General features: G+C 34.7%; 1 protein-coding gene across 1 annotated transcript in view; it reads left to right on the forward strand.

The window, feature by feature from the left end:
• LOC150089058 (RPA-interacting protein A-like) overlaps positions 1–22,620 on the forward strand; it is a 61,735-nt gene that overhangs the window by 34,200 nt on the left and 4,915 nt on the right. Inside the window, exons 4-6 of the mRNA XM_090371033.1 lie at positions 1,750–1,855; positions 12,369–12,432; positions 21,206–21,343. Of these exons, the coding sequence (XP_090227159.1) occupies positions 1,750–1,855; positions 12,369–12,432; positions 21,206–21,343 (308 nt within the window). The remainder of the gene's footprint in view (positions 1–1,749; positions 1,856–12,368; positions 12,433–21,205; positions 21,344–22,620) is intronic.

Raw genomic sequence — 22,620 nt, forward strand, 5'->3', positions numbered from 1 at the left:
TCCATTACTGAAAAAATGACCATTCAGTTCTTTCTTAAACTTTACAGAACTCTCTGCCTTGGTCAGATAATTTATTCCAATGATCTACAACATGCTGCCCAAAGGTGAACTTCATGAAATCCAGCCTTCTGTTACTTCCTAGGATTTTATATTTGTTTTCTCTCAGTTCCTGTCTCTCCTACCTTTTCTTAGAGAATTAGTACCCCCCCCCCCAAACCAATAGTATCCCTTTGAATTCTCTTTAGAAGTTTTATTTATTTATTTTTTTACCTTCAGACCTGAATACAGTATTTTAGATGTTTCTCACTATCATCTTATACAGGGGTTCTTAAAGTACCGACCGTGGGCCATCTGCTGCTCAAGAGCTTTTTATATGCAACTCATGGCCATTTTTATGATGTTATGTATAAATGTGAAGACTTTTGCACTAACTACAGTGGAAACCAGTTAATGTGAAATGCGCAGGACTTTCATAAATATTTCCTGCTAACCGAATTTGCTGGTAAAATTTTTGATGACCGATTCCAAGTATGGAGAAAAATGGAGGGAACTGGACATATAGATGGGGGTTGGTTTGCAGAAAATAATTAGCTGACTTTAGGTACTGTGAAAATCCCAACTATCACAGTTGCTATAACGAGATGCATCGGCAAACCCTTCTCTTTCCGGCTATTCTTTCATGCAAGAATGGTAGTGATGTCACAGCATTAACCCGATATAAGGCCCACCTACAATTTCTGTCATCATATTTTCATCAGTGTTGACCTACTGACATAAAGTTTGAGAACCGCTGATCTTATGTAAAAGAATAATGACATACATCTCCATACTTGGTTCAATAAATAAGTAGGGAGATGAATGTCATCATGTCTTATGGTTGCTTGTTTATAATGAATGGCCAACTTCATGTCTGTTTTGTCATAACTATAACTCCATTCCTTTATTTAACCCACAAGTCTTTTTCGCTTTTTTTTTTGGATCAGATTTTTGACTTGTTCCATAAGTCTACATGCATCTGTTTTGGATAAACAGACATTTTTTTATATTCAAGAAAACTGCTGATTCACAAGAAGCAATGTACTTCAAAAAATAAGTGAGAATGTATGCCCCCCCCCATACACCTCAATCAGGGCCCTGCCTGCTAAGATGATAGTTGTCAAGTTTGCAGTCTGCACCTTCTAAACCATTCCTTTCAGGGATAACAAGTTTCTAACTTATGTGCTAGTGTGGTGCACAATATGGGTTTTTCCTGAGAAAATGTGGGTTTATTTTGAAACATTACCTTGCAGCCAAATCATTCTTGAGATGCCAAAATAAATTCAGTAATAAATATCCAAAGACCTGTATCAAATTACACTGAAGCAAAACATAGAGAATTGCATGCACACCATTGGTGAATGTAGTTCTCTATGCATCAAGTGTACTAAAAACAGTGATTGCATATCTGCATAGGTGCAAGGTTAACACTTCCAAAACATTTTGAAACTCTGTAAGACTTTGCAGCAGAAAGTTTAGGGACTAGTGTTTTATTTGTATTTTGGGTAGACCTGTCTTTCTTAAAATAAAATTTATGTAGTTATCCAGTTTATTGTAAAAAAATGTGCTTATTATTTTAAGTGCTTCTCTTAAAATGGAAGATTTTATATTTTTACTTTTAATACTGCCCTTTATAAAGATGCTTTCCCCTTCCTCTTAATGATAAAATATTGACTGATTTTATCTAAAATTTACAAAAAATTCTGTTTCCAGAACAAAAAATTCTAAAGGAATATCAAGCTAGTTTGGAAGGTGCTTCTATAGAGGCTGCATTACATTTATTGGAGGAAAGTGAAGTCATTTGTCCGTTATGTCAGAAGTATGCTCTTATGTTTTTTCTCACCTAGTAAAAATATCTTTCTGCGTTATTTTAAAAATATTTTTATTTTTTACATTGTTTTGTTGTCGTATGAGAAGTATAGTTTCAAATACTAAATCCAAATGAATGTGTATATTCATTCACTCAATATGTTTACTTGCATTTACACACTTTTAAAAGAAAAATCCTGAATATAATTTTAATGTGATGATAATATGAAGAGAAGACTTCAAAAAATTGGGATATACTTTTATAAGGTGAATGCTTTTTTAAATGCCAGGACATGGCAAGAAACATAATATCCAATGCTACAGCTACAATATGCAGTATATGTAATAGCCTATGTGATATGTATAAAAAAAATAAATAATTGCCAGATTTTTATCGGTCCAATTTTAATGAAATTTTCAGATTATTCTAGAAGAGTGAAATACAAAATGTCATGAAAATCCATACATTGGAAGGTGAATTATTACATGTAATAATTCGTAAATAATTGTAAAGATGGACAAAGAAAAAAATAAATAACCGTTGAACTGATTGGTCTGATTTTGATGAAATTTAGGATGTTTTGACAAATTTTTCCAAAAGCCAAATCAGATTATTACGTAAGGGTGGAAAAATATAAATAAAGTAATAATAATTGCCAGATTTATATTGGTATGATTTTAATGAAATTTGGAATGACTTAACAAATGTTTTTAAAAGGCCCAAATATAAATTTTCTTAAAAATCTGTTCACTGGGAGTTGTGTTGTTACATGCAGATGGACAGGCAGACATGGTGAAGACAACAGGCATTTTATGCATGTACATGCTAATGCACCTTTAAAAAATAAAAAAAAGATAATGTTTGTCTTTACTGAAATCAAATCTCCTAATTGTCATGTCAATACAAGTTTTTCTTTAGGAAATCTGTGATTTTCGATTGTTCAAGTTTTTTTCATTTTTATTCAAGATTTTTTTTAAGAAGATTTTATTTTACTATTAAGTAAAAAAAAACATCATTGAAAAACAATCATATCTTTTCTACGCTTGCTTCCAAAATGTAAATTTTCCACCAATCTACTGGATATTTATCTTCTTCATAGTTATCTCTTTCTAATTCTTCAAAGGCTGTACTTTGAAGAATTCTGCCTTATGTTTTTTTTATAACAACCACATCTGTTAATTCATAAGTAATGAGTAAATTGTATGTCTGCTATTATGTAGTCTGGAACACCTGTATCACTAACTATGGAGTTCTGCAAGTTTTCATCATATGTCACCACAACTTATACTTCAGTGCTGACTAAAAGAAAACTTCCTACAATGCAGTCTACATCTCCTTCCCTGTAATTTGAATTTATGGCCTCTAGTTCAGGAATCATTTATAACAGTGAAAAGTTTGCCTTCATTTTGCTATATCCTCTCAGAGCCTTATAGACCTCCGTCAGTTCTCCTCTGAGGGGCGCCTCTGTAGCCAGGTGGGCAGGAGCAGCAATGCGTAGCCCACGCTTCTTGGTTAGGCCAGGGTTCGAGCCCGTGACCACCAAATATGGAGGATGTGGAAAGATCAGGGAATGACCACCGCATATCCCCGAGCAATATGGCCTTAGTTGCTAATGCTCCTGAAAGCCAAATAACAAACAATCTCCTCTAAGGTGCCTGGTTTCCAAGCACTGTAGCCCACATATTCAGTCTTTCCTCATATAATTGTTACCATACTTTCCCATGTGAAAATTTCACCTTTGTTCATTTTATGCTCTCCTTTTGGAATTTTATAGACCTTGATTGAGTCTTCCCTAAGGTGTCTGGTTCCTTTCCTCATATGAGTGCCCTTTTTGCAGATCTCACCAAGCAGGTTTCTCATCTTTGGACTCTTTCACGAAGCTGTCTCTTTTTTTAAGTGCAGTCCTTGTACTTGGATTTGTTCAAAGCACAATTTTATAATTGTCTTATAAAGTAGGTTTATTACCTTCCTCTGTAACTAGGATCTATCTGATTGTCTGTTAAACTTAATATAAAAAATGTTATATCAAATATTATTATAGAGGTCTGAAATGCTAGGTTTCAGAGTAACATGTTATGACAACTGACAAAAGCATAATTAACAAAAGGGCACCACATTAATATAGTTGTCTTCAACATGTTAATTCAACATCTTTAAAATTTGGACTTACACAATTCAAATTGTTAACTTCAGTTTCGTTGACAAAATATTTTCTTATGATAATAAACTTCTAACATCTGGAATGAACAAATAGCTTTAAACATTTAAGCATTTTGCATTTTCACTGTTTATTTCAAGTAGAGCAATATTATAAAAGGCTGTCATTTCAAACTTTAAATCTTTAAATGTGATGATAGTTTCTATCTTATCCTTAAATTTGATCTTTGCTCCATAGTCTATAAATAAATTCCAGACATTGGTCAAATTTTTTGAACATTTTTAATCTTTAAATGCTTTAAACCCACTCTGTAAGTGTAAGTTTGCTTTTATTAGAAGGAAAACTCTTATCTCTATGATTTTTCAGAGTGATGACAACTTTATAAAAACTTTCTCATTCTGGCTAGCTAAAACATTTTTGTTTGTGCTGGAAAGTGATTCTTCACTTTTTTTCTGTTAATGACATATGTTTACAGTTGCGATTCAGACTTTTTTTGTTCTGAATCCAGTTTTAAATAATGCACTAGTTGGAGTGCATTATTTAAAAATGTAATTCAGCTCAGAAACTGAATAAAAAATTTATTCAATTAAACATTATCAAAAACCCAATAAATAAGCTTATTCAATGTTTCTTTAGTAATACTTGAAAACTCATGCACTCCATTTATACAGGGTGATTCTAAATTATTGTCGGGGTTCCCATGGCCTATAATTTTCTAACCGGAAACAACAAAATAAAATTGCTTACGGAATATGAAAGTGTAACTCAAAGTTTTATTACCTATACAATCAATACTGCAGAATGCTAAACATCTTCAACGTGTGTGCCTTTCGTGGCATGTAAGATGTCCAAGCGATATTCAATTTCCCTCCAGGTATTCTCCAGCATTTGCGGTGTTACTGTTTCAATCGCAGCAACGATTCTGAGTTTCAGTTCATTGAGGGAGGTCACAGGGGTCTTGAACCCAATGTCCTTCACGTATCCCCACAGGAAGAAATCAAGAAGCGTAAGATCAGGTGAGTGCAGAGGCCACAGAATCAGTCCACGGAACCCAGCACTCTGTAAAATGCATGTCAAGAAATTCTCGGACAATAAGAGCCCAATGTGGTGGTGCACCATCTTGCTGGGACACCACATTTGGCTGATGATTTTCCAACTGGGGTAACAGATGCAGCTGTAGCATGTCCAGGTAGGTCACCACTGTCACTGTTTTTTCCACAAAGAAAAAAGGCCCCAAAATTTCCAAACATGACAAAGCACACCAGACATTGACCTTTGGACTCTCTCTTTGGAATTCTCAAATGGTGTGAGGGTTTTTCTAATCCCCATATTCTGCAGTTATGACAATTTACCCTCCCTGATATGTAAAATGTTGCTTCATCACTAAATCTCCATCTCCGAAGGTAATTCTCATCAGCTTCGACATTTGAAAAAATGTCTTGGGCAAATTGGAAACGACTGGGTTTATCATTTGGCTTTAAAGCTTGCACAATCTACAGTTTGTAGGCATGGAGGTGAAGGCAGTTATGAACAACCCTCTAAACAGTTGTTTGTGGTACACCTAACTGCAAAGAAGCTCATTCATCTAGTTGATTTTTGTGGGCTTCGAGAAAATGCTTTGTGGATTCGATCAACATCTTCTTGCGAAGTTCTCAGTCTTCCCACTCCTTTTTGGTGCAGAACACTACCAGTCTCTTGAAATCGCTTTAACCACCGTCAGATAGCATTATCTGAAGGTGGATATTTTCCATGCCGAGTTCTGTAATGATGTTGCGTTGTGATAACAGACTTTGTTTCGAAAAACCAACATATGCACATTGCTTCTCTTGAACAGTCGCCATTTTGAAGTAATGCCATCAATATCTCCCAGACATCAATGCGGTGAGTACAGCATTTTCAAATAAAACATTTTGATGTACACTTTCATATTCTGTAAGCAGTTTTATTTTGTTGTTTCCAGTTTGAAAATTATAGGCCACAGAAACCCCAACAATAATTTAGAATCACCCTGTATATTAAAAACTCTCATCCATTTATATATTAAAAAACAACAGCATTGTAGTCAACAGTATTAAAAAACAACAGTACTGCTAGTGAAATTGCATGGATAGAGAAAAAATGAGGTATTCATAACTAAAAAATAAAAAAAGGCTATTTTCAGTTTTAACAGGTGGCAGTAATCAAAGTGATTTCAAGCTATATCCAAATGTGGTGAGCTTTCATATTAAAAAAAAATTAATAATAAAGCCGCTTACTCTCAATAAAGCAGCATTAGAAATACTCAATGGGATAGGTATCATATCATTTAAATACAAATTTTTTTAGAATTTTTTTTGTATATATATATATATATATATATAATAAGCAGAAATATATATGCATGCACATGTTTAAAATTTCATACACACTTAGCAGTAATGGTCTTTTCAACTGGAAAATTGTTTAAAATAATAGATTCAAGTCCATATTTTTTGACTGATAATGGTTTTTTTTTTTTTTTTTTTAATTTTCCAAGGAATTAATATTTTTTATGATTTTTTGAAAATAACAAGTGATTAAAAAATGAAAAATATCCATGCAATAAATACTGCAATCTTTTAAGAAAAGCCAAAATATTGATATATATAATCCATTGATAATCGAAAAACACCCAAAAGTCTTTTCTAGAAAAAAAAAAAAAAGGTACCTGTCAGTTGCCGCATGCCGCTATTTGTGTTATAAGGTTTGTACTGCCACTGCTGGATTAAGTAATTTTTTTGCATTGAAATGAATTAAGAAAAACGAAAAAAAAAATTAATACAAAAATTTCATTTGCCAACAGTTCTGAATAAGTAAATATAACATTTTTTTTTTTTAATACATGGATGAAGGTCATTAATGCCTTTTATCCCTTTGACAAAAAGAACAAATGGGCTTAGATAATGTTGCCCCATCTGTAAGATCATATTTGTGCTCGACAACATAGCCACTGTCCTGTGAATTAAGACCCACAAAAAGTACTTGTAAAGACTCTTCCCCAATTTGGCAATATTTATTCATAATGAATAAATATATACTTCTCCAATGCAGTGAAATCTTATGAAACATAACCTGAAAGTTCTTGATGAGGTTATACAAAAGTTTTGAATTGATTTAGAATGTACCAAATTGAAGTCAGGCCATTTCCATACCAAGCATTAGCAAAGTGCATTTGCTAATTATGTAAAGTGCAGTCTTTAATTTAAAAAAAAAATTTAATTAAAAGTTTACATATTGTAAGTTGCTAGAATTTCAAATGCCCATAGTTCTGTAACTGAGAATCAAAATCCATGGCCATAAGACATTTTGGACTGAGAATGATTTCAGAAATAAACCAATATATTGACATAAAGTTGCCAAAACCTATGTATACTCATATGTAACTACAAATCTAAGATGTGAAAAGTACATAGTCTAATGCCATTTTACAATTAGCATACCCAAATAAAAAATTCTATAAATACCAAATAAATAATAAACAAATTCCTGAGTATATATATATATCCATAAGGATGTAGAAGTAGTATTTACATCCACTGCTTCTTTCGTGGCACATATAATGAATATCGGCTTATAAAACTGTTGAATTTATTTACAAAATCCACTCATATTTCATTACTCGTGTGTTACTTTGGTTTTGCATATTTCAGATTACACAATCCCCAATCTCGTCTGTTATGGACCCACTAACATACGATGTGCTACCCAAATAGGCGCCTCCGTAGCCAGGTGGGAAGGAGCAGCAGTGCATAGCACACGCTTCTTGATTAGACCGGGGTTCGAGCCCGTCACCACCAAATACGGAGGATGCGGAAAGGTCATTCAGGGAATGACCACCGCATATCCCGGAGCAATATGGCCTTAGTTGCTAATGCTCCTAAAAACCAAATAACAACAACAACAGCTACCCAAATGTTCCTGAAATTTGAATGTCGCACGGGAACTATGTCTAGTATGGACTTGTGTCACTGGGTAACACTGCATGCATGCTTTGTGAATCAGTGTGCCATGTGGCATCAGGCTGGATAGTCATTGAATATTTATGTGCAGTTCTTTGGTGCTGTGTTTCGCGTAGTTTGCGATTGTTTCAATGGCTGATGTGAGAGAGCAAAGTGTTTGCATCGAGTTTTGTTTCCTTCTTAACAATACAGCAGCAAAAACCCACAAGAAGTTGAAACAAGTTTTTGTTGATACTTTAGGCCAGATGCAGACCTGCTACTGATTTAACTGTTTTAAAAATGGTCAAATGTTGGTTGATGATGACGATCGCTCTGGGCATCCGTCATCGAGCACCACCCCTGGAAAATGTCGCAAAAGTTCAGGCAGCAATCTGGGAAAACCGCAGGCGAACCAGCCACAACATTTGTGGCATTGTAAAACCATCATATGGCACATGTCAGACGAGTTTAACATGAGGATTGCAGCCAAGTTTGTGCCATGGTTACTGAGTGAAGACCAAAAGCAGCATTGCATGGAAGTTAGTAGAAATCTTCAAGGAGTGATCAAAACTTCCTTTCTACTGTCATCACTGGTGGTTGGTGCCTCTGTAGCCAGCTGGGCAGGAGCAGCAGTGCGTAGCACATGCTTCTTGATTAGACCGGGGTTCGAGCCCGTGACCACCAAATACAGAGGATGCGAAATGGTCAGGGAATGACCACCGCATATCCCTGGAGCAATATGGCCATGGTTGCTAATGCTCCTAAAAACCAAATAACAACAACAACATCACTGATGAGATTTGGGTATATGAGTATGACCCAGAAACCAATGTAACAATCATTCCATTGGGAGAGCCCATCTTTGCTCCAACTGAAGAAAGCCTGCACAGGAGGAGCAATGTGACAGTCCATGCTGATCTGTTTTTTGGACATTGACGGGATTATCCATAAGGAATTCATCCCTCCTGGCCAGACCATCAATGCAGAGTTCTACTGCAATGTCCTGAGGCAGTTAAGGAAAGCCGTCAGGAGGAAACATCCAGAGAAGTGGCACACAAAGAACTGGGTCCTTCATCATCAACATGCCAGCCCACACATATCACTGTGGTACAATTTTTGGCATTCAACAACATAACAATCGTCCCCCAACCCCCTTATTCACCAGACTTTGTCAACTTAAGTGTCTCTGCAGAATGTGCTGTACAACAGTTTAGTCTAGTTTTAAAGCAGTTAATACAACTTCCCTGTGATTATGAGGACAACAGAAGTGCTTGACTTATGGTAAAAATTTTTCAGTCTTGGTTATCAAAATTGGACAGAAGAATGGCTTCAGAAAAAAGGAACATTTTGATGATTCTAGACTGTTGTACAGCACATTCTGCAGAGACGCTTAAGTTGACAAATATACAGCTGTTGTTTTTACACCTGAATACCACCAGTTTAATGCAACCACTGGGTCAAGGCATTATTTTTAACCTCAAGAGAGCATATAGAGCCCACATGATAAAATACTGCAACATAGGAGGAGGGAACAATTTGCAGCCAAATTGGAATGTCTTGGATGCTACCCATAATCTTGTTATTGCTTGGGAAAGTATTACATCAAGTGTAATAATAAACTGCTTCAGAAAGAGTGACTTTGGAGAGAGCATCATCGAAAAACATGTTCCAGCAGACAAATGTGATAGCAACAGTAAGGAATGGAGGAATTTGAAGGAAAATATGGATTTTGTTGGCGAATTTGAAGAGTTTGTGAAGGTGGATGATGACGTTCGTACCACTGCAACACCAGAAGAGCTGCTGGGTACCAAACAAAATGATGATGTTTTTGTTACCAGCAAAAGTGAAGAAGTGTGCACACTGCCATCTAAAAAAGATGCCCAAAATGCATTGAGAGAATGTGTTGGCCTGCAGTAACGTTGATAACAAAACAACTATTGCATTTGATAACGTCTGTGCTGTAGTTAAAAATGCATATAGGACAAAAACTATGCACACAACATTGGATTCTTTCTTTAAATTAGATTAATTTATTAAAAGGTTAATGGTTTGTATGTCTCCTTTTATATTAAGATTATAATTCTACCCAGCATTATAATCTGGTGTTGGCATTGCAGTGGTAGGAACGTCATCATCCAAACTCTTCAAATTCACCAACAAAATCCATATGTTCCTTCAAATTCCTCCATTCCTCACTGTTGCTATCACATTCGTCTGTTGGAACATGTTTTTCGATGGTGCTCTCTCCAAAGTCACTCTTTCTGAAGCAGTTTATTATTACACTTGATGTATAATACTTTCCCAAGCAATAACAAGATTATGGATAGCATCAAAGACATTCCAATTTGGCTGCAAATTGTTCCCTCCTCCTATGTTGCAGTATCTTATCAGGTGGGCTCTGTATGCTCTCTTGAGGTTAAAAATAATGCCTTGACCCAGTGGTTGCATTAAACTGGTGGTATTCTGGTGTAAAAACAACAGCCGTATATTTGTCAACTTAAGTGTCTCTGCAGAATGTGCTGTACAACAATCTAGAATCATCAAAATGTTTCTTTTTTCTGAAGCCATTCTGTTTAATTTTGTTAACCAAGACTGAAAAATTTTTATCATAAGCCAAGCACTTCTGTTGGCCTCATAATCACAGGGAAGTTGTATTAACTGCTTTAAAACATTTTGGCTTGGAAAACTTACCAATCACAAGTGAGTGTAGTTTTGTACTGCCATCTGAATTGCAGCATAACAGAACAGTGAGTCTTTATTTACTTAATTTTTCACCATGACAAGACTCTCCTCAAACAGCAAATGTTTTGTTTGGCAGCAAATTATAAAATAAACCTGGCTCGTCAAGATTAAAAATATCCTTTGCTTCATATTTTTCAAGGATGGACCGTACAGAACACAACCAATCTGTAGCCTTTTTTTGTCAACTAATCCAGACTCACTGCAAAAATTTCGCAAAACCAAGTTATTCCTGTCTTTAAATCTTTGGAGCTAGCCACTGCTGCATTTGAAGTCACTAATCCCACGTTGCTGAGCTAGATAATTTGCCTTTTCTTGCAAAATTGGACCTGATATTGGCAAATTAGATGCATGCATTTGTTGGTACCACTCGAAAAGTTTTGTTTCAAGCTCCTCGTGTTTTGCACCACAAATTCGTTTCCTGATTTTCATCACTGCTCCAGTATCACTCGCTTCAAGTCTTTTTCAGTTTTTCAGTATTGCAGATAAAGTAGGTAAAGGGATGTTGTATTCTTTTGCAATGTCCATTTTGCTTCTTTCCATCCTATTAGCCTCTTGTGTAATTTTTAGTTTAATTTCCAGGCTTAATTCTGCCCATCTGTGTTTTGTCACCATAACACTGCTAGATAAGATTTAATATAAACAAATTTTAAATTAATTTAAAGACACAGGTTCCAAAAAAGACATCAGCTCAGATAAAATGGCACAAAAAATAGATTTTTGTATACAATAGCAAAAGACTCTTTGAACTGGGGTAACAGTTGCAACTGACCTTATTCCCGTGGAGAGTGAGGGAGTGCATGTAAACAACTTAGAAAAACTTTTTATTCTTTTGTTAATTTAACAACTCATCCTTCAGAAAGATGTTTTTCAGAGTGCACTCGACGTTGTAGCTACCATAAACTGCTTTTGTTTACACAAAACTAATTTCTAACAAGTCAGTACCATCTTTTGGGAAATAGGGAAACAGGTGGCTGGGGCAATAATCGGATCACTCTGCCGAGATTTGTATTAAACATACAAAATGACAATATTTATTTCTCATTGAGTGAAAAAGAACTTTGTAATACATATTAACCGAATTTTGTAATAAACGAATATATTTACATTCCTTTCGCGCGCCTCCGTAGCCAGGTGGGAAGGAGCAGCAGTGGTAGCACACGCTTCTTGATTAGACCGGGGTTCGAGCCCGTCACCACCAAATACGGAGCATGCGGAAAAGTCAGGGAATGACCACCGCACCGGAGCAATATGGCCTTAGTTGCTAATGCTCCTAAAAACCAAATAACAACAACATTCCTTTCGCAGGGGAATGGTATGTGCTTCATATAAACGAGTACTTTGTATAAACCAAGTTTGTATTAACAAGATTTTACTGAATTTATAAAAAATATTGAGGATATGTAAGTTGTGACCTTTTACTTTTAATGATTTTTAGGTATTATGAAAAGCAAGGACTTTCTGCTCTTCTCTCATCTAACTTTATCAGTGCCATTTGTTTAAAAGTAGTGGAATATCTAACCAATGTGTTATAGGTGAAATTTGTTCTTCTGTAATCATTTATTAGGCAGTTTAAACCCTGGGCCATAAAAAGGTAAGAGAAGATGAGAAGGTTCTCCTGTGTTTCGTAATTTTGAAATTCTAATTTTTGGCTTTATTTTCTTCATAGGCATCCACTGTTCCAGAACCATTCAATCATATTTTGTCAGTGTGGTCTGAGGATAGATACACAGGTATTTAACCTTATATAGTGTATAAGTTAATTAATATTAATATATATTAAAGTTCATTTGTTGTGAGGAAATGTGAAAATATCTACTTCTATCCATAAATAATTTTAAGTGCATAATATTGCAGCATTGATTTGATACTAATATCATAGAAAATAATTGAATATGGAATTTTATCTTTCTCACGTGGATAGCGACAAGGAAGATAGAAAAAACAAAAGGGATGGAATTCAGAGTAGTTTCATGCAGTTTTTTAGTTACTCATAGAAAATACAAAATATTGTACACTTGATTTATAAATCATTTAATAGTCAATTAGTTATTTAAATTACCACGTCAAACTGCTTCAGCAAAGAGTTATTATTATTTATATAAAATGATCTCAGATGTTAAGAGGTGCTGTAAGTCATAAAAATTTCATTGCCCAATCTTAAGTACCGTATTTCTTCGATTCTAAGACGCGCCTTAATTTCAGTACCACCAACAGAAAAAAAGCTTTGATTCTAAGAAAAAATAAAATAAAATGCTAAAATATATCTAACAAATATTTTTATTATAATAGAATTCAATTTACTAACAACAATAGTATTTATCAGTAAGTATGTTATTCATCACTTCCTTCTGAATCTTCTGAGCCATCGATATCTGAATCAATATTAGAGTCTACTTCACATTCAAAGTCTGATTCTTCTTCTGAGCTGTCATTATCTTCATTATCCCATAATATATGTTCTTCTGACCCATCGAGAGCATTGGTGATGCAACATTTTTTAAATGAGTGCTGCACTAATATTCTTTCTAGGATTAGCTTCCAAGCTGTTGATACCCATTCTGCCAATTTTGATGCCAGCGCTTTCTTAATTTTTCCGGAAGGAGTCAGCGGAAGGTTGTCAGTCAACAACCAGGATTCATATTCCTTCCTCAAGTAATCCTTAAATGGTTTATTGACTGAAACGTCGAGTGGCTGCAGTTGGCTAGTCATGCCACCAGGAATCACAACCAAGTCACCACGTTTTTGCACGATTTTATTTTTGACCTGTTCGGACAAATGTCCACGAAATGCATCAAGTACTAGCATGCTAGGTGGGTTACGAAGACTTCCAGGACGTCTATTCCACACAACATTTAGCCAGTCTTCCATAAGCTCTGCCAATATCCATCCATCTTTTTGTGCATGCATAATAACATCTTTGGGGAAATTTTCATTCTTCGGTATGGTTTTTAGATTTAAAATTAAATATGGTAGCAACTTTTGACCATCAGCGGTGATGCACAGCATCGCAGTGATATGCTGCTTTTCGTAGCCCGTGCTTATAATCTTGATTTCTTTAGCGTTGATGGTGTAATTTCAAGGCATATTGAAGAAGACCAGGGTTTCATCAGCATTTCCAATTTGACTAAACTCATAGTTTTTTTTTTCCTTAATTTCATCACCTGTCGCTGAAAGTTAATCAGCTTCTGTTGAAATCTTCCTTTTTTAGGCCCTGTAAAGCACTTGGTTGTTGCTTTGCACAAAAATATGGAATTGCGATCATTTCTCCAACGATGAACATTTACTTCACTAATGTCAAAATGTCGACTCGCAGCTCTATTTCCACGTTCTTTTGCATACACAATAACTTTTCTTTTCAATGTGGCTTCGTAGTGCAATCTTTTTGACAACATTTTAGTGTGCAATAAGGGATCAAAATGAATGAAATACAGTAACTCCACTTACGTATTTTCGAAGCTACAAACAAAACTTCCTAGTTTTCACTGAGTGAGCTCCACTATAATGAAATAATGGTGGCTTCACATTTGGAAATTGTGTGAAATCACCCAGGCCACTTTATTCTCTGTGGCGCCTCCGTAGCCAGGTGGGCAGGAGCAGCAGTGCGTAGCACACACTTCTTGATTAGACCGGGGTTCGAGCCCGTGACCACCAAATGTGGAGGATGCGGAAAGGTCAGGGAATGACCACTGCATATCCCCGTAGCAATATGGCCTTAGTTGCTAATGCTCCTAAAAACCAAATAACATAACAACAAGCAAACTTTATTCTCCAATGGAATTGGAGAATGCGATAACGGTCAAACTTGGAAGCGGGATTTCTGTGTAAAAACAAAACGTGGTGCCATGTGCAAAGCCTGAGGAAATTCTAGAAAAAACTGCGATTGTAAGACGCCATCGATTCTAAGATGCATTCCGTTTTTAGAGAGGTTTATAGGGGGGAAAAGGTGTGTCTTAGAATTGAAGAAATACAGTATTATTTCAGCTGAAGAAAGGAATCTCTCTGCACCCCTTCAAATAAAAGGGTAAGCAATTCATAATGGAATGTACAGGGTGGTCTGAAAGCATTGTTATCCCTACATTTTTTATTTGAAGTTGTGTGTAGATATTGTCAGTATCAAGTGCAGACAATTAATATTCTTTTTTTCATATGGCTGACACAAGTGAATGTATAGAATAGTTCTGGATTAAAAATGGACTGGATAATTGTCAGCAGGACTGAAACAATATGCAGCATGGTGGCATCAGTGTTGAAATGCCTGCAAAAAAGTCACTACAGAAACAATCATCCAATTTCAGTAGTTCAAAAATCACAATGCCAACAATGTATTTAATGTGTACTCTTCAGTTGAAATCCTTCGGACCCCTGTTTTTACAGTGATAAACATGGGCTTTGCACACTGCTGCATTTCTGTTTCACAGGTCACCTTGTGACCTGTGAAACAGAAATGCAGCAGTGTTCAAAGTTACTCAAGGTGCTTATGATGCTTCCTTACACGATAACACTTTTTTCTGAGTTAAATGAGTAACATATTGAAGTGTCCATAACAGGAATGTATATTTCTGGAGTAAAAGTAATCCACTTTATTATTAATAGATAGAACACAATATGCTACATCATGATCTAGGCTGCATTTTCAGTAAACATTTGATTTTTTTTTTTTTTTTTTTTAAATAACTAGATGTTTTCAAATTAGTACACATTCTCTAAATAAATCATAAACAGTCACTAAATGAACTTCAGAAACAGTCACGAAATAAACACATAAAGAAAAATGAATAGATACAGACCTAGCAATAGTAAAATTTGTTGCAGCATTCTCAATGACAGAGAGCCTTTACCTAACTTTACCATGCTTCATTAGACAGGGTCCATAAAGTCTGAAATCAATATCAACATATCAATATTTTACTCTTTGGAATATCCAGTTCAGCAGCTGTACATCTAATTAATTTTCTGAGGCTTATATGAACTTTTGCCGTGATTACCACGAGCCTGTTCTTTGCCACGAGCCTCTTTCCTTAAATTTTTTAAAAATATTCTACTGCTGCTAATTGAGATATTGGATTTTTTTTTTTCAGATAATTATTATTGATCTCTACAGCAATTTCTCTCTGTCTACCCTTCATGTCCATGCAACAGGATAATTTACAAGCTTAATGACATTATTATTACTTATGGACAACACAAACCTGCAACAAAATTCACTTATTTTCCAGTGAAGGAAAAAAAATAACACATCATTAGGTGACAATAAATAAAAATAATTTTTTTTTTTTTTTTGTTTTTTGTTTTTTGTAATATTCTTCTCAGAGAAGTTAACAATGGGCTGTACATTTTTTGTGGCAGCCTGCGAGTTTTATTGTGCAGCAGTCATACCAGTGATCTCATATATTTTATACAAAACCAGAGTACTGCTATTGTAATTCACTGCTTCCTAGACAATAAAGATACTCAGTATGTTCATTGAAGAGAGAGAGAGAGAGAGAGAGAGAGAGCTAGCAAGCGACCAAGCATTATTGTTTAAACTGTTTACAAAAATAAAGTGTGGAATGATTTCTGCATAGTATTTGTTTGAGTTCTAGGTATGAATTTGTCTCCTTATACTTTGGCAGTCCTAAATTAAACAGTCTGGCCCTACTTTGTAGATGTGAATGGATCACAGCAACTACATGTGTATCTGGACAATTCATGGTGTTTTTGACCCTATTTTGGACCAGAAATACTGTCACGGGATATTCTGGAACACTGCTAAAAGCTGTATCAAGTCACTATGATTTAAAAATATCCTAGTGACTTGATAAAATTCATTCCTAAACAAAAGGATTTAAATTGCCTCGCTTCAGCATTTGTAAAAATGTGAAGTCAACAGTCTGATCTAACTCTGCTGTTTGAAGCATATTTGACAAATCAAATTTTTTGAATGGTTCTGTAACTCTCAACTGTTTAAACAGCTCTCTACAGATAATTTCTAATCCTGATCCTGTTGACTGCACCAAATTTGTGTGTTCCTTTTTAGTCAGCTTTAAATTCCAAGCGGCACACGATATATACATTTGAGGTTTCCCTACTTTGCAACACATAAACCCAGGTAGATAGCTGTTGCACTCAGGAGTTCAAACAGAATAATGAACCAAGAACAGTGAATTACTTTAACGAGATTGTGTCTAGTCTGTCCCTTGACAGAAATTAAATTAACACAAGACATCTATAAAAGCAAGTGTTCAGTGTATTCCTGAAATTTTTTACTCTTTATACATCTTTAGCTTAAATTTTCATAAATCCTAACCAACAAGAAATCTATCTTAATTCTTGAAACCAGTTTCTTTCCAAACCTTGATGTATTCAGAATAGCAAGAGTTCCTTAATTTAAAAGACACCTTTCTTGCTTTATCATGCTTTAGAAATAACCAGTCTGTTAACCAACCTTTGACCTAATTTTTGAAGAACCTATATCTGTACGGCATCCCTTTGAGATATCTGTTTCCATTTAAATATGTACATTCTTTAGTTAGCAGAATTCTAAATTTAGTCATTTTTTTGACAATTAACTTTCCTGCATGTAAACAAACTGAGATTTTTCCTTATAGCATTTATAATGTTCTAAATTTAAATGCACTCCATTAAAGCCTGCATAATCTGATTCATAGGCTATTATTTTTTTTTTTCTACTCCATACTCAGAGATAAAAAAGCTCCCTCTTCTATCCCCAAATGGTGGTGTTCTTGAGATGTTCTTGAAACCAGTTTCTCTCCAAACCTTGATGTATTCAGAATATCAAGAGTTCCTTAATTTAAAAGACACCTTAATATTTAGTAATACTTGAGATTCAACCTCAAATTCTTGATCATGTATTTCTAAACATTTCAAATTGTATTATGACTATTTTGATCCAATGTATAAACTTAAAACCTCCCCTGTGCTTCTTATACTATTTCCACATTCTTATTACTCCTCTCTTATGGTGCTAACAATATGTAGAGGTAGTTATCATAACCTCCAAAATTCCTAGTTGCATTTTATAGTGAAAAGAGAATGATGTAAATAAAAACATTGCCAAATAAATGCATATAGCAGAATCTGGATAATCATTGCATTAGTAACACATTTAGATGAAGGGGGAAAAAAAGTATGATAGATTGATATCTATTCCCAGGGGGGGAGGCACTTTTTGCCTGCACATGTTTTTGGCACTCTGTTTTCGAAAAATGTACAAGTTTTGTTTCATTTCATTTCATTAAAATAATATTAAAACAAGTTGTTGCAAACAAAATTATCTTTATTGTTGGTTATTTGCTTTCAATATTTCAATGAATCTATTTCTACTCTTTGCACCAATATTGATATTTCGGCCAAAAACATTTGAACATAAATAATAAATTGATAATTTTGTATCATGATCAGTTCCTATTAGTATGCCTAGAAATGCATACATCTCAGTAGCATTAGTTTTCTCAACACCTTTTCTCTCTGCTTCATCATTAGTAAACCGAACAATCATATCTATAATTTCTATTGGCAAGAACTTTTTGAAGATGTCTAACACATTGTTGGTTTTACCGTTTGTCAAACCTTCTATAAATCAAATATATTTTGTGGAACTCTACAATTTTCTCTTCGTACAACTGTGCTGTATCGATGTCTGCCTTTTGCAGTCAAAACACTTTAATGTTGATTTGATAAGCAGTCTTTGTCATCAGGTGAGTCTTGTGGTTCTGTCTCACTTTCTACCATGTTTATTTCATTTTCACTTTCAGATACATCTTCGTCCAGATCACTATCATAAAAGTCACTTTGTTGAAGAATCTCTTCAAGCCCTCATTCAGTCAGTGTCCTATCTCTTGCACTCATTTTTCATTAATGATCTAAAGTAATAAATTGCTCAACTGAGAGATAAATGTGTAGGTACATTTCAAAATGCAGTTTTTGTAAATTGTTTCTTGTATAAATGAGGTTTTTCTTATGCTTATGTGCAATTATGTTTAAAAAATTAGACAAAACTAAAACAAGGTCAGCATGGGTGAATCCGTTTAGCAAAACGTAAATTTATTTATTGTGTGTGAGTAGCAATACCTACTTACACACAATAAATTAGATGTTACCAATTTTTATCAAATAAAAATCAGTAACATCTAATCCCAAGGGGGTAAAAAAACTGCCCACTGTAAAATATGTACCTGTTTTTCTGAAAAAAAAGTAACACAGTTATACTATAATGAAATACATACCTTAAATGACAATTACACTTATTTTAGAGATTTTTCGATGAAAACTTTAGTAGATACAGGAAGAATTAAAAGTCGTGGGCAATTTTGGACCTCCTTGGGAGTTCTAGGGTTAAACTACAAATTAGAGCATGATAGTAACACAAGCTCTTTAGCCATAATAAATAACAAGATACAAAGGGGCAATTTCTTAAAGCATTGAGAAAAGAATTTAAACCCATTAAAAAATATATACACGAACTTCCCCGTAATCAAAAATCAGTATTGTTCCAATTTTATTGTTTGAAGATAATAAAGCACTCAAAATTTACATTGGTTTTGTTATTTTTATTTCTAATTGGAAATATATACATAATGGAGTCAAATGTTTTGTAATATTTTCTTAACACATTTTAGTAAAATTAAATAGAATTAAGTTTTAGTACATCAAATTTAGATCTAAATCAAATAATTTTTGTTTAAGATTAATTTTATATAGTAAATAACAATAATATGCAAACACTTACCAGCTGTCTTTGCAATATCACCCTCACAAAAGATCATTTCAGTACAAGAGTCTAAGGGATTATCTTTGTAGTCTCAATCCCAGGGTGTATTGTGCCATGAGGATATCATTACTGCAGAGTATTGGCTTAATGGGGAATGTTGATACACATTTAAGGATATGTAATAAAAATTAAATAAATAGAAATAAATAAACTAAATTATATTATCTAAATAATATTGTTAGAAAACTTTATCAGTTATGAACTTCTGTTTCTAGGGTAGGGATTAATCTAGGTTGTAGTCTACTTCTTAGTTTTCAATCTAAATTCCTTTATTGTGGTTAATGTTATCTGTGGCTTCTATTAAAAAGACTTCTTTGTGGTCTCTATGGTTATGCTATCCGTTTGTGGCCAGTACTGACATTTTGTAAATGCCCATTTCTGGTCCTTTGTCCATGTATGGAAGGAAAACTGGGTCTGAATTTTTTACTCTGCCTTTTTCGATGTCCTTGTGTTCTTTTACTCTGGCTACGTGTTTATTTCTTTTTGTCCTATATAGAGTTTGTAGTGGTGAGGGTCTTGGAGAGAGGGAGGTCGAGATGGGGATTTTTTAATATGTCTTTTATTGTTGTGGTTTTAGTATACCTGTTAAAATTTTGTTTTTTAGTTATTAGAGCTATTTCTTCACTGACATGTGGTGCGTGTGTTATCTCTAGGATTTCGTCCTTTAGATCTTGCCTTTGCAGTGACAATAGGCCATCAGGACAAAGCCCTTCAGAACCTATTTTTGTTTAAAGGGATGGTTGGATGAGAAACAGAGGACAGATCCTGTGGCAGTAGGTTTTCTATAAATTTGTGTTGTAATGGTCTTGTTAGTTCTACTTGGTAGTAGGTCAATAAATGATAGTTTGTCTTCTTCTGATTTGATTTTGAATGAGATGTGTGGATGTAGGCTATTAATATGTAGATGAAAGTTGTTGAGTTCTCCTCAATTCTGTGCAGCCAAATGGTAAGGATATCATCTACATATCTAATCCATACTTTTGGTTTAAAGGTAGCTTTTTGTATGGCCTTGGGAATTCATATAAATCTCTGCCAGTAGCTGGGAGAGTAGATTGCCCATGCTTAAACCTTGTTTTTGATTATATAGGTAATTTTTGAAGCTGAAGTAACCTTCTCCTATGGACAAGTCTATTAAGTCAAGAATGTGAAATATCTAGGGCTTGGTGTGTGTGTGTGTGTGTGGGGGGGGGTGTATCTGGTCACCTAGTATTTGGTGTAGAATAGCCTTGGTCTCTTCTAATGAAATATTAGTGAACATGTTATCAATGTCGAAGGAGACTAGAAGAAATTTGTTATTAATGCTAGTGTTTTTTAGCCGGTTCCATAATAATAATAACCCTCAGTTACTCTCTTTTCAGTTACTGAAGAAGTGGTAAGAAAATACCACAAAATGTTTGACTCCATTATGTGCATATTTCCAATTTGGAAATAAACATAATAATACCAACGTAGGTTTTGAGTGCTTTATTATCTTCAAACAACACAGTTTACTTATGCTCCATGTTTCTCAAGGAATACCTTAGATGATCCACTTTTATTATAACTAATTCAGGAAATGGAAAGAGTTCCCCTAACCAAAGAAATTGAATAGGTTTATAGTTATTTTAATTTATTAATGAATTTCTTTACATTTTTTGGAGAGAGATTTTTTTCTCCCAGCTAGGAACTTTTATGTCAGACAGTAATGTTATTTGTGTTATTATTTATATTATACATTTTTTTTATATATATAGCAAGATGGTCTCACTCTTCATAATGTTAAAGAACAATTGCAACAGGGTCTGGATTTACATAATAACAACTGTTATGGCTCTCCATACTTTTCCATAAGCAATCTTGCTGAAATTGCTAACCTGATTATTACCTGTGAGGTAAGTTTATCTGTTTTTCAAGTTGAAAGTAGCAAAAACATTTTTTCCCCGATTTAATTTTATGGAGAAAACATAAAATTATACTGCCCTACCATTAATACCCGGACACCTACATATCTAAAAATTTAAAAGCCTTTATTTACAAGAAATCTGATGCTTGCTGAAACCTTTAGCTTTTATGACAGCCTCTAGTCTCCATGGAACACTGTCAGTTTTTATATTCTCTGATATTTTTCCCTATTCAGTCTTCAGACTGGTGACCAGTTCATCTCTGTTTTTTGACTAGTTTAACTCTTTCTCCTCACATATGCAACAATCGGATTCATCCCAAAGTTCACCATAGGATTGAGGTCTGGGACTAGCCAGCCCAACTTTTTGATACTTATGTCCTCAGGCCAATGTCTGTCACAATGCAGCAGTGTGACATTGAGCATTATCCTATTGGTACAGGTATGAGCAGGCAAGCAAGTAGCTTTCTCTGGGCATCAGTCACACCTAGGCATGACTGTCAGACTGGTAGAATGTGTAACTGACTAGGCACTCTTAAGCACTGCTTTGTTGGTCTATGGTCCAAGAATAGTATGCCTTATGCCAAGTTAGATGTCTTCTGGCATTGGTCAGTATTATTAGTGGCTTGTAGATGGCTGCACAACCATTGTAACCCATATCATGCAGTGTCCTGTGCACTATACCGGTGCTGATGTGTATCTCAATCATCTCACTTAGATCAACGTTGGCATGGCACACACCTGTGCCATGACAACATTGATCTGCACTCCAAGTGGTTGACTCTTTGCAGGATTCTCCCATTATGTTCTGTCAACTTCAGAGATTTTTTGGGTTATTTCATGATTTCAGCACCAGTCTGTTTCCATTTGCAGATCACGCCAGTTGTTGACCTAGGGATGTTTAATGCAGATGAAATGTCACATACAGACCAATTGCTTATGTGGCACCCTTTTATCATTCCATTCTGAAAGTCTGTTAACTCTGTTGAACAAGGTATCTTATCTTGCATTTACGACTGTCTCCTTTAAAGGCCTATGAGTGTATTTATAGTTTGTCTAACATGTAGTGCTTGGGTAGAACATGACCAGCTATCAATGGTGGATTAGCTGGATATTAATGGTAGGGCAGTGTATATTATGGTCTGGAAAATTATTTTTGTTGAGTTGCTAAACAGCAAATTATATGAGTGTAGGAGTGGAACATGGACTTTTTTTTTTTTTCATTTTTTACATTAATACAGAAATTGGTAGGCTTTTCTAATGAGTTAG

The sequence above is a fragment of the Mastigoproctus giganteus genome, chromosome 3, assembly GCF_048544385.1.
Source record: "Mastigoproctus giganteus isolate SK-2022 chromosome 3, ASM4854438v1, whole genome shotgun sequence".
NCBI lineage: Eukaryota > Metazoa > Arthropoda > Arachnida > Uropygi > Thelyphonidae > Mastigoproctus > Mastigoproctus giganteus.